Genomic DNA, 16,425 nt, shown 5'->3' on the forward strand with positions numbered 1-16,425 from the left:
GTTAATGGGGCAATAAAATGAGATGTGACTAAAATGTGACTAAAATTAAGGGTCATTTCACTGACAGTGCTTTTGTCATGTTGACAGTAATTAGAGTAAATCATTATTCAAATGACAAAATAGTGAATTATACTTGATGCCATTATAGTCAAGATGACTAAAATTAGATTAAATATAAAAAGTGGCTGAACAAACACATGTCCACAAAGACATGTATGAGCACACACACACACACACACACACACACACACACACAAACCCACACACCTTCCCCCTCCAATGTGTTGAGTTTATTTATAAAAGCGCTAAGGGAATTGTCGTCTTATCTTGACCATTTGTCAGCTGTGTGACAAGAAGTATTTGAAAAGACAACAAGGCTTAGCGTCAGGAACGGCTGGCGCGACTGAAATGTGACGCTGGTAGAAAAGGGGAACTGTTAACAGCCGTACAAAAGTCTTTAAAAAAAAATGTGATTACACCAAAGAAACCGGAATGGAAGCGGCCGCCGTGTGAACACTGTTCATCTTTGTTTTAATACCCCCCCTCCGCCCGCTCGTTACTAACTTAAAGTCCATTCATGTCTTATGATGCTGTGTGATCATTGACAGATAGTTGTGCCTGCCTTGCTCAAACACTCTGACTGTTTGGCTTGCATGTTCTGATTCTGTCACCTACATCTACTCTGGTCTATAATTAACCACGTTCGATATGTCTTAACACAACATGCCTCCCACGCTCTCACAATCTCTCTCACTCTTTCTTTCACACTTGTTTTCTCTGTCACTATCACTCTCTGTCTCGCCTTACTTTACAGCATTTTCTCTTTCTCTCTCTCCCACTCTCTCTGGCTTTTCTACATTCTCTCACTCTCATTCTGTCCAGTCCTCCCTCTCACTTTGTCTCAGTCACTATCTCTTTCCATCTCCATCCTATTTCCTGTTTTTATTTTCTCTGCCCCCCCCCCCCCCCCCCCCCCGCCCCAGTCAGTGTATAACTTAAAGCGTGATCCTCGCTGTGTAACAGCAGCTCCGTTTATGGTCATGGGACCCCTAAAGACAGGAGAGCGAGCCAGGCAGAAAATGCGAGGCTGACTGCTGACTGCTCAGCTGAGCACCATGAGCGAGCCAGCCGTGCGATTAAGGGTTAACCTTTCTTCTCACCACTGGATTAACTGGGAGTGGCTTACTCTCGTGGGGTTAACTTGGTTTGTTCTAGGAAACGGGAGAGCTCCACTTGAAAGGAGTTGACTTTTCGAGGGAAATTGAAAGACTTTTCAAGGGTAGTTATTTTCTGCATCTATGACGCCCACGACATTCTTTATCAAAACCCAGTACAGCAGCTTTTTAACATCCTAAATTCAAATGTTTGGGACAGGAAAACAATTGAATCCATATTGCTTAATTATAGATCCTATTCCCATGAAATCTGTAAACAGTTCCTGAATAGTGATTGGACATGGTTTGTATTCAGTTCAAATTCTGCTTTACTTTCAAAACCAAAATACCTTGTGAATCACTAACAAAGGGAATTGCGAAATGGGGCTGGATTAATTAACCGCTGCTAATGAGTGCCTGTTGAATGCTGCTAAGTCAGTCTTTAAGGTCAGTCTTATCGCAGTATGGGAGGGACTAATTAACCAATCAGAGGACAGAGGGAGCTGTAAATGTATGGAAACTGACAATCTACTGGATGGTCAAATGACTGACAATGGATGTGTGTCAATTGACAGGAAACAATTGACAGGCAACGTTGGTATGAAGAGCGAGGAAGAAGGGGCTTAAGAATGAGGCTCAGTTAGGAACCATGAAAACAGAACACCTGAAGACAACTATTTCTTTAGCTTTAGTTTCTGTTTAGCCTGTGGAAACATCTACAGAAGCCTTTTCAGTGAGGCAATAATTGTTGGCAATGGTGCGGTGGTAAAAAAAAAAGATTGTTTAATCTCTGCAGGTCATGGTAAAAAAAAAAGGACAAAAACTCCCTGTACCTTCAAAGCATTTTTCCACAAAAGGCTGGTAAACACTCACACAGAACCGAAAGGTGGGTGAACTGTATTGACTCATGGTAACCCTCCCGCACATTATTAAAAGCTTTCTGGATTTCAGCTTTTGAAGGCCTGAGTGTATTTAACCACACAGTTAAACCCTGAACCAAGCACTTGCAATGAACCCTGACCTTGAATCTGGAACCTGACCTTTGTTTTTAGCCTGACTCACGGGGGGTTAAGTAAAGCCTTCAATTCATCCGTTCAGGTTGTTTGACCATTAGTGCACAGCAGACAGGCTAGGGCTTAAAGTACTCTTTCAGTTAACTAAACGTTGTTTGTACAAATTCCAGAGCTGACCAGGTGAAAATGCGCTGATGAGCCCTTGTGCAAGGCAAAAACCATCTTTCCAATTCGCACATGCATGTTAATGCACACACCTACATGTGTGGAATAAGAAATAATATACACACAAATGTCACATGTTATTAGGGGACCACAAAATTACCAGACATCATAATCTTTCCTTCTAACCTTTTCCCCTTACAATAATCCAAATTCTAACCCTACTCCTAATTGTAACTTTTACCCTCAACTTACAAAAATATCAATTTCCCTCATAAGGCCAAGTGAAATGTCCCTTTAAGGTCAATTATTAGTTTTATTATTTATTATCCTTGTGATGGGAAGTACAGTAAAACTTGTGAACACACACACACACACCACTTTGGGTCCTCAGATCTCTTTCTACCACACCACCACTTGGCTCCAACACAAACAACATTAATCGCCTCAAGGCCATTTCTCTCATCTGAACAGAAAACGGTTGTCAAAAAAGTAGCTCATGTTCAGACAGAGCATTTAATACATCTACTAAATTAGTCTGCATAGATGTGGATAGATCAGAGGTGTTTTTTTATAAACACACTGCCTTGTTACTGGAATAGATCTCACTGTTCAGTATCAATGTAATAATGACTAATCATGTCAATCATTTTTCGAGCATTTTAACTTTGCCTTCAGTCTTCACTGACAGCGTCAGTCTCTGGACTAGGGCTATTCTTTCGCTAATGGTCTGACGACTCAGCCGAGTCACAAGACCCCTTTTTCGAGGCTTTAGACGGTTCCGGGCCCCCCGAACCGTTGTCTCTGGCCATTGCGGTTGATGTCATTCACAGGCAACGGCATCATGGAGACTTGATTAGAGGTGCATTCCTCCCGCAGGACACAGAGCGAAGGTGGCCTTAATAGGATCTGATGTTTTTGGCCCGGTGCTCTGGGCTTTGCTAACTGTTGCCAGGTAACGGCCGCGCTCTGTATGAAAGTTCCCAGCTGGCTGCTGGCGGGACCGCCGTCTTTGATCGACGTAAGCTCAGCGTGTGTATGTGCATGGGAGCACCATAAATGGTCAGTGATTCCAAGCTTGAAACCGGGCACCTCAGCAATATGGAAATGCAGGTGGCGTATGTGGAACAGACACAGTGACTCGGGGGAGATGTTCTTAAAAACGTGGCCGTCAATCAATCGGAAGTTCCTGCGGGAGCGGAACGTTAAAGAATACCGTGCATGGTGGCACATGTCTTTTTTGCGTTAGTCTATTCAGTTGACTGCGTAAAAGTGTAATGTCTTATCTAACTAGTGACAGAAGAACACCGTGTTAAGGATGTTGTCCTAAAACGTAATCAGTAACAGATGTGTGTGGTGAACTGTTGACACATTTCACCATAATATGAGCTCTGAGGCACACCACAAAACTAGACACGCAAACCTTTACTAATACCGTTGGCTTTAAACTGTTGGTCTGAACTGGCTAGCTGCCTGCTTTCTCGTAGGCGAACCTGTTTGCTACCAGGCCGAGTCGGTGGTAATTACATCCGATAACAAAATAGCACGGCGGTATACAACACATTCATTTATCTTGCTTGTCTAGGCCATCGACGTCAGGCAAAACTAATTTTGCTTATTATATGAGTCGTTTGTACCACAAATTGAACATACCGCACCAGAGGCGTCGCTAGGATCACAATACGTTCGGGGCTTAGCACAACCACCCGACCCGGCCGGGACAGAAAGTACAGCGTTTTGAATGTACATGCGGAAAATGTCGATATACACGCTAGCGACCTACACGTCTACATTGTCATAATGCTCGATCGGATTTATAGATGCATTTTTGTATTATTATAATTTTTTTGGTCAATTTGAGATCCGGGGCTATACATAAAAGAATCAGGGCTATAGCCCCGGAACGCCCGGGCCTAACGACGCCACCGCACCGCAATGAACTTCGACACAACCGCGTTTACAGACCGCCTGTGTCACGTTGCTGTGTGCCCTCACCACCGTTAAAGCGTGTGTGTAAAAGTGACGTGTTGTCAACTCTGACACCCCATAAACACAACTACAGCGAAGCCACCGTCTGGTGAGAATGTGTGCGGAGTTCACTTGTAGCACCGCGGTTTTAGAAGGACACGCCCGCGTAGCCCCGTTATAACTTTACTGTAGCGGACTGAGGGAGTAATATGGCTCAGTGTGCTAAGATCATTTTTAGACTATTTGTTTGTGGAAACAGACGGAAGAACAGTGTTGGCCTAGCGCTTAGAAATCGTTCTAATTCTTCATAGCCGAGGCGACTGCTGATTCCTTCTCGCGATCACACCGAATGTGAAAGTATACAAACATATTAGGATTATCCTACACTTTCCTACCTGTGACGTAATCAATTTGACTACCAGAACATGCCCGCGGACTTGTGGAAAGGACACTTTTCAGTGAGAAAGTGAGAAACTGACTTCAGAAATTATTTCAATGTGCCTGATTTTGCCAGGTTGGCCAATGCCTGTAAGTAACGGTAGCAGAACAGTTGTTTAAACGGTTGGTGTCACAGTTCCCTAGTGTGTGTAAAGTCCATCCAGTCAAAATATGGTCCGGTCGACATATGATGCAAGTCAGACTTTTTACCCCCATAATAACCATAATGCAACACACTTTGAAAGGTGGTGACCAACTCGCTCACAAGAGTGATGCACTTTAACGAACCCAGCAGTGGCTGTGTTTGAGGGGATCATAACCACAAAGAATGATGGCTTAATTGAGAGTGACTGATCCAAAAATAATAATTACTGGTTAATTAGGATGGACAGTCATCTGTAGAGCGACGTTTCGAGCCCTCGACATGTTCCAGCTCAAATAATGAAACACAATACAAACTGTCATACTAAGTTCAGGAAGTAGACCGAAATGGAACCTGGAGATGCCCATGTCTCTGCACTAGAACCTAGTCCAGGTCAGTCAGGAGAAACCATATCTCTGCACTAGAACCTAGTCCAGGTCAGTCAGGAGAGACCCATGTCTCTGCACTAGAACCTAGTCCAGGTCAGTCAGGAGAGACCCATGTCTCTGCACTAGAACCTAGTCCAGTTCAGACAGGAGAAACCATGTCTCTGCACTAGAACCTAGTCCAGCTCAGACAGGAAAACCATGTCTCTGCACTAGAACCTAGTCCAGCTCAGACAGGAGAAACCATGTCTCTGCACTACAACCTAGTCCAGGTCAGACAGGAGAAACCATGTCTCTGCACTAGAACCTAGTCCAGCTCAGACAGGAGAAACCATATCTCTGCACTAGAACCTAGTCCAGCTCAGACAGGAGAAACCATGTCTCTGCACTAGAACCTAGTCCAGCTCAGACAGGAGAAACCATGTCTCTGCATGTCACTACACAGGGAGAGTCACGAGTCACTCTTTATTGAGCTGGATAGACTCTATTGCTGTCCACTTCCTGACTTCTGATTTCTGTACATAATAGTGAATTAAAGTCTTTGTTTTGACATGTCCAGAAGTCACATGGCCTTTCACCTATTGGATGCTCTTCTCTGAGCTTAGACACGGTAATTTAAGCCAACCTTCACTGATAGACACTAGTGACAGATCTGTAGAGTTAGCTTGGCTCAGATACGATACGGGCTAAGGTGAGAAAGTCATAGAGGTTGAATTGGCCAGCTGGTGCTTCAGTGTGCCAGCTCTGGAGTTGCTAGGCTTCTCTGTTTGTGTCGGAGCATTTTTGGCATCCGCGCCAAGTTTCCCGTTGCTTCGGCTGAAAGTTTTATCGCCTCATCGGTCGAGGTCCTGTTATGCTAAATGGTGAGTTGTGAGATCTACACTCCTCATAGCCCCTGGCATGCATTTTTACACAGCTAAACACAGTTCCACTTCAACAGTCTTCACTTTAAATGCCGGGTCTTCATTTACAGGCCTGTACGGAGACTACAGTACGCATGGTGGTCTTAGTAAATGTGGCCAATTCTTCTTTTATTTTGCCAAATTGTCCTTTGGTAAAATATTTTTCCCAGGGGTTTCCATGACATGTTGTGGATAATATGCACTTATGAAAGGTCTGATGAATTCATTTATAGTGCAGATTTGTTGACACTTAAAAACATTATTGGACACTGAACACAAAACAACTAAAGTTGGTAGTATGGTTGAGCTGTTTCCTTTCTGTTCACTACACAGTGACAGTTCTTGGGCTCGTAGATCTCTACATTTCCTGTCTCTCTTCAAACTCTTCTTAGCCTGTACATATCCACTCAGACCCCCCCCCCCCGCCCCCATATCCACTCAGGTTTTAAAACATGTTGCAGAATCTCTGTTATAACCAGATAAATGAGTTTCATTTCATGGCGTCATTGTTCTCCACTTGCCAAAATGGACCATGACGTAATTTAATTTATCTGGATGACGTAAATCTAACCGGTTTCGACTGCTGGCTTGCTTCCCACATGATGTAACCGATCCCATTTTGGTCACATATTCTGACGGCATTGCAGTATGACACATTCCCTTAAAAAGTCACAATTCTTTCCCGGTTCTCCTCGTGTCATTTTCCGCAGTTCGCTGTCTCGTACGGAGGACCGTACACCTGACGTTATTCTGAGATGACCGGTAAATCGTAACGAGGCACTTACTCGGCCCGCTCACATTTCCCAGGTTGAAAAGTTCACACATAAAACAAAGGGGGAAAAACAGCAGGAGAGCCTGGCCATAGAGACTCTGCTGTAGATTCCGTGGACCAGAGGAAAACAGATAAAGTGTCCGTTTCGGAGGGATAGGGAGGGGCTGTTAAGGGATGTTCATATTAGCTATAGGATCTTACTGTGTTTCAAAGGTTTTGCCTTGGCGTCAGGTGTAAATCACACGCTAAAAGCACTGTGCCACTGTACCAGTTCAGAGTCCATTGCTCTGTCACTGTGTCCTAACTCATTTGTCAATGTCAGTTACGGTACCAATTTATAATTTCTGAAGGGTAATGAAAAATACATCAACATCTCTCTTCCCTCCCCCTTAGGTTCGGACGCTGTTTGTCAGTGGACTACCCCTGGATATTAAACCTCGGGAGCTTTATCTACTTTTCAGACCATTTAAGGTATGCTTGTACATAATAAATGCACGGTATGACAGTCTTTAAACAGGCTGTGTTGAAGTAGTGAGGATGACCAATCAGATGTTTTGGATTCCTGGAATTCATTCAAAACAGATTAATGAGAAACCTGTAGTCATGGAAAAATACCCAGTGTCTCTAAAATTAGTTGTGTTGTTTCAAGATATAAACATTTTCATCATAGTTGCCGAACATAATGCTACTTATAAATGGAACCAGAATTTTCTATTTTCCGTTGTAGGATTTGTCTTCTGATAAACTATGTATGATATATGTTCTATTCCATTATGTAGGTTTTATGTACAATTTTATTATGTAGGGTTTATGTTCTATTCCATCATGTAGGATTTATGTTCTATTCCATTATGTAGGTTTTATGTTCTATTCTATTATGTGAGGTTTATGTTCTATTCCATTATGTAGGATTTATGTTCTATTCCATTATGTAGGTTTTATGTTATATTTTATTATGTAGGTTTTATGTTATATTCCATTATGTAGGGTTTATGTTCTATTCCATCATGTAGGATTTATGTTCTTTTCCATTATGTAGGTTTTATGTTCTATTCCATTATGTAGGTTTTTTTGTGCTATTCCATTATGTAGGGCTTATATTCTATTCCATTATGTAGGATTTAGGTTCTATACCATTATGCAGGTTTTATGTTGTATTCCGTCATGTAGGATTTATGTTATATTCCATTATGTAGGTTTTATGTTCTATTCTATTATGTGAGGTTTATGTTCTATTCCATTATGTAGGATTTATGTTCTATTCCATTATCTAGGTTTTATGTTATATTTTATTATGTAGGTTTTATGTTATATTCCATTATGTAGGGTTTATGTTCTATTCCATCATGTAGGATTTATGTTCTATTCCATTATGTAGGTTTTATGTTCTATTCCATTATGTAGGTTTTTTGTGCTATTCCATTATGTAGGGCTTATGTTCTATTCCATCATGTAGGATTTAGGTTCTATACCATTATGCAGGTTTTATGTTTTATTCCATTATGTAGGTTTTATGTTCTATTACATTATGTAGGATTTAGGTTCTATTCCATTATGTAGGTTTTATGTTATATTTTATTATGTAGGTTTTATGTTCTATTCCATTATGTAGGGTTTATGTTGTATTCCATCATGTAGGATTTATGTTCTATTCCATTATGTAGGTTTTATGTTATATTCCATTATGTGGGGTTTATGTTCTATTCCATTATGTCGTTTTTATGTTCTATTCCATCATGTAGGTATATGTTCTGTTACGCAATGTAGGGCCTGTCTTCATTACTGAGACACCCCATTACTTAAAGTATTTGGTATGTATATTGAAATGGTATGTCATGTGAATTTTTAAAGCAGTAAATCATGGGTAATCAGGGGGCCTAAATCTGGAGGGGCCTCTACATGTTGTTTTCATGAATAACCCTTGAACAGAAACGCTCCTTGCCCTAGGCCTTCATGGTCTTATGCTTCCAAACCTGTAACCAGATACATGTACTGTACATTTAACAAATTCACATTAAAGTGGCTGTTTCATACGTAGTGGGAATATACCGCACCTCACATCGAATTTCTGTTCTACTTTCTCCCTCCCTTTTTTTTTAGGAGAGGCAATAAACCGTATTTCTATGATAGCAATGCAAATACCTGAACATTTTCTGTTTTCCAGTAATCCTGTTTGTGACAACCGTTTTGTTGGTTTGTATTTTAGGGTTATGAAGGCTCCTTGATTAAACTCACCTCAAAACAGGTACGTGATTTGTTTTCCCTGTGTAATTTATGTGTAATTTATGTGTAATTTATGTGTAATTTATGTGGAACATGCAGCTCGGTCCCACAGCGCGCTGTTTCAGCGTAGTTTACACAACGGGCCTCTCGCCTCCTCCTCCAACTGTTTCCCCTTTTGGGGACTGAAGGCGGGGCAGGACGGGGTAACGTGCGGCTCCTTTGACAATCTCAGAGTAATACTTCCAAACTTTAGAATTAGCACCTTTTGTTCCTATAGAGCTTGAATATAAAAGAAAGAAGTGTATTTCGGTTTGGTTTGGTGTGTGTGTGTGTGTGTGGGGAGGGGTGGGGGGGGTGGCGGGTTGCAGAAACTTGCCTTTGGCTGTCAAAGAGCAGACACAGACTCTGGTGGGATGTTGGGTGAGGAAGATGGGAAGAACTTCAGTTGTCAAAGTGAATGTTTTGACAGGAACGATTCTCTGACAGAGGAGGTGAATGGAAATCAGCTGGTCTCGCAATTGCCCACTAGGACAGCCTGGCAGTTTAACTGAAGTCAGAGCGCTCAATACCACGTTGCCTTGTCCTTCATATAGACAGGACACATTCATTAGTGTAAAGGGGGAACAAAGGGCTCCGTGCTTGCATCGTAGTAATCCAGAACAAACAAGCCTTCCCTTCAGATGTCAGCGTTTGGAGGATTGTTTTTTTTCCCCTTCGTGCCAAGTTCTTATGCTGCTTATGTAGGTTTCATAAAGCGTAACAACGTCATGTGTCATGTCGTTGAAATGTGAACATACCCCAGGGGGAACGGAAACGTTCACATGTGTTGTGCCCAATGAGACGACCTCTCATTTTTGCCCCATGGTTCTATGCAGACACGGTGTAATGTGTGTCATATGGTAAAATACACTTTTAATATGGTCCTATGCCGTGGTCATATGTTGCTTTCGACACAGTCGATCAACATTTTTGACTCCTGTGCCCAGGATTCGGTGAGGTATGATCAGTTCACATTAACCTGTGGTGTCGCTCAAGGGTCGATGCTAAGACCAATTCTGTTCCTGCTGTACATGCTCCCACTTGGCCAGATCCTCAGACATCACAGTGCTCAATTCCACTGCTACACACAGGTGTACATTAAAACCAAACCGGACACAACATCTGCCATGTCAACCCCCGTCCGACTGTCTGGATGAGGTAAAATGATGGATGCAGGACAACTTCCTCCAATTCAATAGCAGCAAGACAGAGGCAATGCTTATAGGCACCCCACAGTAACCATCAACTACTACAGCATCAGCCCTGCCTTTGACGGCCACATCATTCCCCTTAGCATATCCAATAGTTTGTTTTCTCCAGAATTGATTATGGGAATGCACTACATGGGGGTCTGCTAGCAAATTCAACTCATAAAATAAAGCTCATCCAAAACAGTGCTGCAAGCATCCTAAGACAATAAAATAAATCTGCCAACATCACATCTCTCTTTGATAACCTTCATTGGCTTCCAGTCCCTCAAAGAATTTACTTTAGAATGATCTTTTTAGTCTGCAAAGCTATCAATGGCATCGGACCTGTCTACTTATCTGACCTGCTCTGCCCCTAAGAACATCCACCCCCTCTACGGACCAGCAACACCAATCTGCTCAATGAACCAACCACTTGGCTCAGAAAAATGGGAGACTGCTGCTTTTCTTTCATTGGACCCCACCTCTGGAACTTCCTTCCAGACAGCCTCAGGGCTACACACACAGGCTTTTAAACACCAGTTGGCCTACTCCCGTTGGCCTAATAATATGTATTATAATTTTGGTTTACTGTATTATCATTATAGTTTAAGACAGTGGCGTCGTTAGGCCTGGGCGTCCGGGACTATAGCCCGGATCTTTTATGAATAGCCCCGGATCTCAAAAAATAAATGATTTATTCATCTATAATTCCGATCGTGCATTATGACATTGTAGACGTGTAGGCTGCTTGTACATTCAAAACGCTGTACTTTCTGTGTAGGGTTAGGGTTGTGTAGCCTCACCTCATTTAACAACACTCAGTAAGCGTTTGGGAACTGTGGAGACATATTGCTGTAGTTTTGAAAGTGAAATGTTTTCCCATTCTTGTTTGATATAGGATTGCAGCTGCTCAACAGTTCGGGATCTCCTTTGTTGTATGTTTCGTTTCATAATGCGCCAAATGTTTTATGTGGGTGACAGGTCTGGACTGCAGGCAGGCTAGTTTAGCACCCGGACTGCTGTTGTGTTACTTGCAGAATGTGGTTCGGCAAAGCCTTCCCTGAAAAAGATATGATTTAGATGGCAGCTTATGTTGCTCCGATATATTGTTAAGCATTAATGGTGCCTTCATGGATGTGCAAGTCGCCAATGCCATGTGCACTAATGCACCCCCATACCATCATGGATGCTGTGTGGGTCCATGATTCCCAAAAATAATTTCACATTTTTATTTGTCAGACCACAGGACAGTTTTCCACTTGGCCTCAGTCCATCTTATATGAGCTTGGGCCCAGAGAAGGCAGCAGCTTTTCTGGATCTTTTTTTCTTCTTTGCATGGTAGTCTTTTAACATGCGTTTGTGGATGCAGTGACGTACTGTGTTCCCAGACAATGGTTTTCAGAAGTGTTCCTGAGCCCATGCAGTGATATTTACTTCAGAATCAAGTTAATGCAGTGCTGTCTGAGGGCCTAAAGATCACAGCCATCCAATATTGGTTTTTGGCTTTGTCCCATGCATACAGAGATTTCTCTTTAATCTTTAAATGAAATTATGTACCATAGATAATGAGATCCCCAAACTGCAATTTTACATTATTCCCAAATTGTTGCACTATTTGCCTGCACAGTCTTTCACAGAGTAGTGAACCCCTTCCCATTTTTACTTCTGAAAAACTCATCCTCTCTAGGATACTCTTTTTAAACCCAGTCATGTTACTGACCTGTTGCCAATTACCCTAATTTGTTTAGAGATGTTTTTTTTTATCATTACACACATTTTTCAGTCTTTTGCTTCCCCTGTCCCAGCTTTTTTGAAACATATATGTTTTAAGAAATATAAACAATTCTCAGTTTCAACATTTGATATGTTGAACTATGTTCTATTGAATATGGGGTTTAAATGATTTGCACATCATTGCATTGTCTTTTTCTTTACGTTTTACACAGCGTTTTTGGAAAGACGTTTTTATATTTATTTAATATCATCATTTTCTTATTTCTTTATTTTCATTTACTTTTTCATGCACTTTGAGATTATTCCTCTATAATGAAATGCAATAAATTATTATTATATGGTGCTATACAGTTTGGTATGGTCCTCTGCAGTTGTCATATTGTCCAATGCAGTTGTCATATTGTCCAATGCAGTTGTCATATTGTCCAATGCAGCTGTCAAGCGGTGTAATATATTACAGTGGTTCTCAAACTTGCTGTCAGGAAACGGCAGACGTTTCACATTTCTGATCTAGCACATCCAATTGACCTAATCAAGGGAGTGAAATTACTTCACAACTTGAATCCGGTGTGCTAGTTCTGGAGAAGTTGAAAAACATAGGGTGGCTGCCCGTCTCCGAGGAGAAGTTTGAGAACCTCTATCCTACAGTCCTATGCAGCTGTCATGCGGTGTAATGGACTCAAGGATTTGTTTTGAATGCCTCTCCCATGTTCTGTGCTCACTGTGCTTTGAGTTGATCTTTCCTGAAAAACAATGATGACATTACTAATGTAAATCAATCAATTCCCACAGAGAACACAGCCATTGCCATATATAGCAAGCTGCATAACTCCAGCTCTTCTATTTATATTCTGGTTACACTTTTTAACATCTCTCTCTCTCTCACTCTTTCTCTCTCTCTCTTTCTCTCTCTCTGTCAATCCCTCCCCAGTCACTCCTTCTCTGTCTCACACTTTCTTTTTTTTCCTTTTACCTTGTTAAATAAATCCCATAACCCTAGAACGCTTTCTACATCTCCCGGTGTGGCTTAGCCTCTTGAGAACATGTTTAGAGAACTCTCTCCTCGTCTCTCCCTTTCTCCCTCCCTCTCCTCACCTCCTCGTCTCTCCATTTCTCCCTCTCCTAACCTCCTCGTCTCTCCCTTTCTCCCTCCCTCTCCTCACCTCCTCGTCTCTCCCTTTCTCCCTCCCTCTCCTCACCTCCTCGTCTCTCCATTTCTCCCTCTCCTCACCTCCTCGTCTCTCCCTTTCTCCCTCCCTCTCCTTACCTCTTCGTCTCTCCCTTTCTCCCTCCCTCTCCTCACCTCCTTGTCTCTCCCTCCCTCTCCTCACCTCCTCGTCAATCCCTTTCTCCCTCCCTCTTCTCACCTCCTCGTCTCTCCCTTTCTCCCTCCCTCTCCTCACCTCCTCGTCTCTCCCTTTCTCCCTCCCTCTCCTCACTTCCTCGTCTCTCCCTTTCTCCCTCCCTCTCCTCACCTCCTCGTCTCTCCCTTTCTCCCTCCCTCTCCTCACCTCCTCATATCTCCCTTTCTCCCTCCCTCTCGTCTTCGCATTTCTCTCTCTCTCGCCGTCTCTCCCTCTAAGGCTCTGTCTCTTTTCTCCCCATATCTCCCTCTCTCACTTTTCTCCCCAACTCCTCACTTTTCTCCCCAACTCCTCACTTTTCTCCCCAATCCCTCCTTCTCTCTCCTTTCTCCCCAACTCTCCCTCTCTCCGTCTTTGCTGTCCCACTGTATTTCCTGTACCTTGTCTCTCCCCCTCTGGTGTTTATTTTTAGTCTCCCACAGACCCCCCAACCTGAAAGATTTCTGCATTGATAACTGCTCATTCCAAACCAGTGCCGCCTCTCTTCAGTCAATCCTGATTTCTTAAACATTGGCCCGGAGGACAAAAGAAAGACGTCTCTCAAATTGTAACACATTACTAATGTTTTGGTGTGAGCGACGCAGACCGGGAATGAGTCATGCTCAGCTGCTTCACATAACTAGTCTGCTTGGAGTTTGGTAAACACATGAACTCTTCCTGCCTCTTCCCCCTTGCTCCTTTCCCCTTCCATTCTACTCTTTCCTCTCTGCGCCTCCCTTTATCCCCTCTCTCTACACCTCCCTCCATTTCCCCTTCTTTCCGCACCCCTCGTCTCCCCCTCCTCCTTCCCCCTCCACCTCGATCCGTTGTACCAGTCCTCTCCCCTCCCTCTCTTTTCACCTGTTTCTCTCCACCTCCTTTCTCCCCCCCTCATTCAGCCTCTTCTTTCATCCCTCCCTCCCTCCCTCTGTTTCTCTTCCTTTCTTACACTCTCACTGCCCCATGCCCCTATTTGGTGATGGGGAGCTCCACACACACACACACACACACACACACTGAGTGTTGAACTCTCTGTGGACTTTCCACACTGCAGGCCTTTAGCTCTCTGTGTCGCGGGCGCTTTTAGCGGGGGGGGGGGGCATGTGCATGTCACTCAGTATGAGAAGTGCTGAGTCCGTATTATTGCCTAAAACCCTGTTCCTTTCTTTTGTTTTATTCCCGCCCCGCGTCCTGCCTGCTGCAACTCTCCAGCCGGTGGGGTTTGTCAGTTTTGACAGTCGATCAGAGGCAGAGGCTGCCAAGAATGCCTTGAACGTAAGTACCGTACCCTCCTCAGGCTGTGCTCAAGTACAGCCCAGTCTAACAGGGTTTCTAATACATTATTTTTCTCCTCCATATCGGTAACAATTTCAGGTTTGTAATGTGAGGTAATGAATATATATTCGAGCTGCTGTCGGATATTAGAATAAATTTCTGAGCAGCTGTACGTCTCGAAACAAGCCAAGGCACATGTATAGCCGTGCTTGACAACGATTGAAATGTGCCAATTCCCTCAACATTTCCTACTTTTAATAGATTATTTAATATCTGTGAAAGTTTTTTTTATTTCCAAAGTCAGATTTTCAAATAAGCCACGTTTCATTTTATTTCAAAGCTCAAGCTTTGGCACCTCAGTGGATCGTACAAGGTCAATTGCTTTTAACGCAGTAAAATTAGCACTGCCTCTCCACCGGAATATCACACATTAATCTAGGATTTTAGTTTAATCTAGTTAATTTAAAGCGACCTTGCTTGATGTGGACAGACTGATGCAAAACAGAAATGATCCCTGCAACGCGTTTAGTCAATCTGTGGAAACAAAACATTTCAGAGATGGCAAATAAAATAATAAATAAAATAATTAGTTGTACATTCGTTGCCTCTCAGGTGCAAAAATAGATCGATGTAATTGATTATATTTGGCTTAATAATTATGACTTCTACAAAATCTTGCAGCTACTGTATCGAACTGGAACAATCCCCCAAATATACAAGGTTTATCAAAGGCAAAATAAATCTTAGGATAGGGAAGGATATGTCTCCAATTAAACAATCTCCAATACCGATCATGGTAGGACGGCCCTTTACAGCGAGTTCCGACTACTGAAACCCGTGTACTGGGCCATAACCAGTGCATATTCAAAGCCAGGAGGAAAGGTATACCGACATGATAGACACCGTTAACATAAAACCTGCCCTCGCGTCAAAACGTAAGAATCCATTGGAGGGGTAACAGGAGCGGCTCTCCTCTGAACTTTTTTCAGAGTTCAAATGAAAGAGCTGTACAGTGCTCATTATCCCTGTGTAGCTTATCATTCCCCCCGTAGCTTCTACAGGCAGAGGCGCACTGAGCCTAGGCAATCCTAGTTAATTCCTGCCTTCATGAGAACCGCGATCTCTCGCTTCTTTCAGCGCGGCTCTCCGCCTGCCTGCTGGGACGGACCTAGAACGGACTCTCGGTGTGCTCCGCCAACACTCCCTCCATGTGCTACGTTCCCAATTGATCCGGTTCTCTGTGATTTCTCTCTCACACCGTCACTGACACAAAGAAAGTTTAGTAGCTGGGGTTGATGTAAGGGGTGGATAGGCAGGCTAATGCTAATGCTAACGCTGTTGTTTCCCAAGGCACGGCGAACAGAGAGCGCCTTTGTTTTTCAATGAAGAGGAGCCCTGTTCATCCCGCATTCCATATTTATAGTCTTGGAGCTAAACGTAATGGAGAAGAAAAATGTTTTGGTAGAATACAGACTTTTTTTTGTTTTTTATAACGGACAGCAGATATTGTTAAATTAAAATAGCCTCAAGTACTGTACTTCCCCACAGTGGTGTCCTAATATTTTATCAGACAGCCCTACATGTCTGAGGTGTGTGGAGGGTTGTGGTCGATGGGGGTTATAGGTCACATTGTTAGGTTGCACTCGGATGTCAAGAGGGAAAAGGTCGATGTGACACCTGTACT

General features: G+C 43.0%; 1 protein-coding gene across 6 annotated transcripts in view; it reads left to right on the plus strand.

Moving 5' to 3' along the window:
* The window catches only part of LOC105020790 (RNA-binding protein with multiple splicing), a 35,933-nt gene that overhangs the window by 6,245 nt on the left and 13,263 nt on the right, over positions 1-16,425 (plus strand). For all 6 annotated transcript variants that reach the window (XR_002196056.3, XR_002196058.3, XR_002196059.3 and 3 more), the window contains exons 2-4: positions 7,331-7,408; positions 9,144-9,182; positions 14,679-14,741. Coding sequence is in view for 2 of the 6 variants with exons in the window: in XM_020043265.3 (XP_019898824.1) it covers positions 7,331-7,408; positions 9,144-9,182; positions 14,679-14,741 (180 nt within the window). In the remaining 4 variants the exon portion in view is untranslated. The remainder of the gene's footprint in view (positions 1-7,330; positions 7,409-9,143; positions 9,183-14,678; positions 14,742-16,425) is intronic.

The sequence above is a fragment of the Esox lucius genome, chromosome 24, assembly GCF_011004845.1.
Source record: "Esox lucius isolate fEsoLuc1 chromosome 24, fEsoLuc1.pri, whole genome shotgun sequence".
Lineage (NCBI taxonomy): Eukaryota > Metazoa > Chordata > Actinopteri > Esociformes > Esocidae > Esox > Esox lucius.